At 69.4% G+C, this 956-nt stretch overlaps 1 protein-coding gene across 1 annotated transcript in view; it reads right to left on the bottom strand.

Annotated features, from left to right (window-relative positions):
* Positions 1-134: 134 nt before the first annotated feature.
* Positions 135-956, bottom strand: part of CTU2 (cytosolic thiouridylase subunit 2) — a 2,503-nt gene continuing 1,681 nt past the window's right edge. Inside the window, exons 8-12 of the mRNA XM_035895191.1 lie at positions 898-956; positions 735-816; positions 589-655; positions 454-512; positions 135-369 (exon numbers count right to left, since the gene is read on the bottom strand). The exon at positions 898-956 is cut by the window's right edge and continues 6 nt beyond it. Of these exons, the coding sequence (XP_035751084.1) occupies positions 306-369; positions 454-512; positions 589-655; positions 735-816; positions 898-956 (331 nt within the window). The 3' untranslated portion in view covers positions 135-305. The remainder of the gene's footprint in view (positions 370-453; positions 513-588; positions 656-734; positions 817-897) is intronic.

Raw genomic sequence — 956 nt, forward strand, 5'->3', positions numbered from 1 at the left:
CAAGTCTGAGGCGTCCCCGGCTGATGAGTGGCTAGGGCAGGGAGAGGGGGGGTGCAAGGGGGGACCAGGGAGCCGCCCCCCAGAGGGTACCAGCACCCCTGGCCCCCACCGAATGGGCCGGGGGCTCTCCCTGCCCCCCTGCTGTAACCAAAATGGGGTGTTAAAGCAGCTGCCTGGGTGCTGTAGGTCCCCAGGAGTTCTGGGCCCCCACCGTCCCATGGGATATCCCTGGGGGGGTTGTCACCCAGCCCCACCAGTGCCCCAGAGGGACAGGGGGTCTGTGTCCCCCGCTGTTCCCAACCCCTTCAGCTCTTGACGGGCTCCTCATCCTCCAGCGGGACCTCCTCGCTCTGCTGCTTCATCTGCATCCTGCGAGGGACGGACACGGTATGGACAGACGGATGTGGCACCAGGGACTGAGCCAGTGGGGAGGGGACCCCCATCCCCTCCTACCTGCTGATCCTACGCTGGGCCTCGGCGCGCACGTAGGGCGGCAGCGTGGCGAGGGGGCCCTGCAAGAGAGGGGCCGTGGGGATGGGGACCCCCAGCCCTGAGGGGAGCCGCCCCGCTGCACCCCAAAAGCCTTACCAGTTCCTTGAAGGTGAGGCGGCAGCTGTAGCACAGCAGCGGGATCAAGGCAGCGCTGCTCTCAGCCCTGCGGGGACAGGGACCCTCAGCGGTGCCGGTGCAGTGGCCCCAGTGTTGGCACAGCACCCCCCTGCCCGCACACTCACCCCGCTGCCGGGGCATCCTGGCAGCACCCGTTCCCCACCGGCTCATCCATGATCAGCGTTGGCTCCAGGGCCAACTCCTCCTCTGCAAGGGGGGGGAAGGGCAGGGATGCGATTAGGGGGTGCGGAGCCGCCTCCCCAGCCCCCCACCGCTCGCCCCACTCACCCCCGTCGATGTCCAGGGCGCAGAGGCAGAGCAAGCCCAGCCCGGCCTCGCTCCCCCCC

The sequence above is a fragment of the Egretta garzetta genome, unplaced genomic scaffold, assembly GCF_000687185.1.
Source record: "Egretta garzetta isolate BGI_Z169 unplaced genomic scaffold, ASM68718v1 scaffold395, whole genome shotgun sequence".
Classification (NCBI taxonomy): domain Eukaryota; kingdom Metazoa; phylum Chordata; class Aves; order Pelecaniformes; family Ardeidae; genus Egretta; species Egretta garzetta.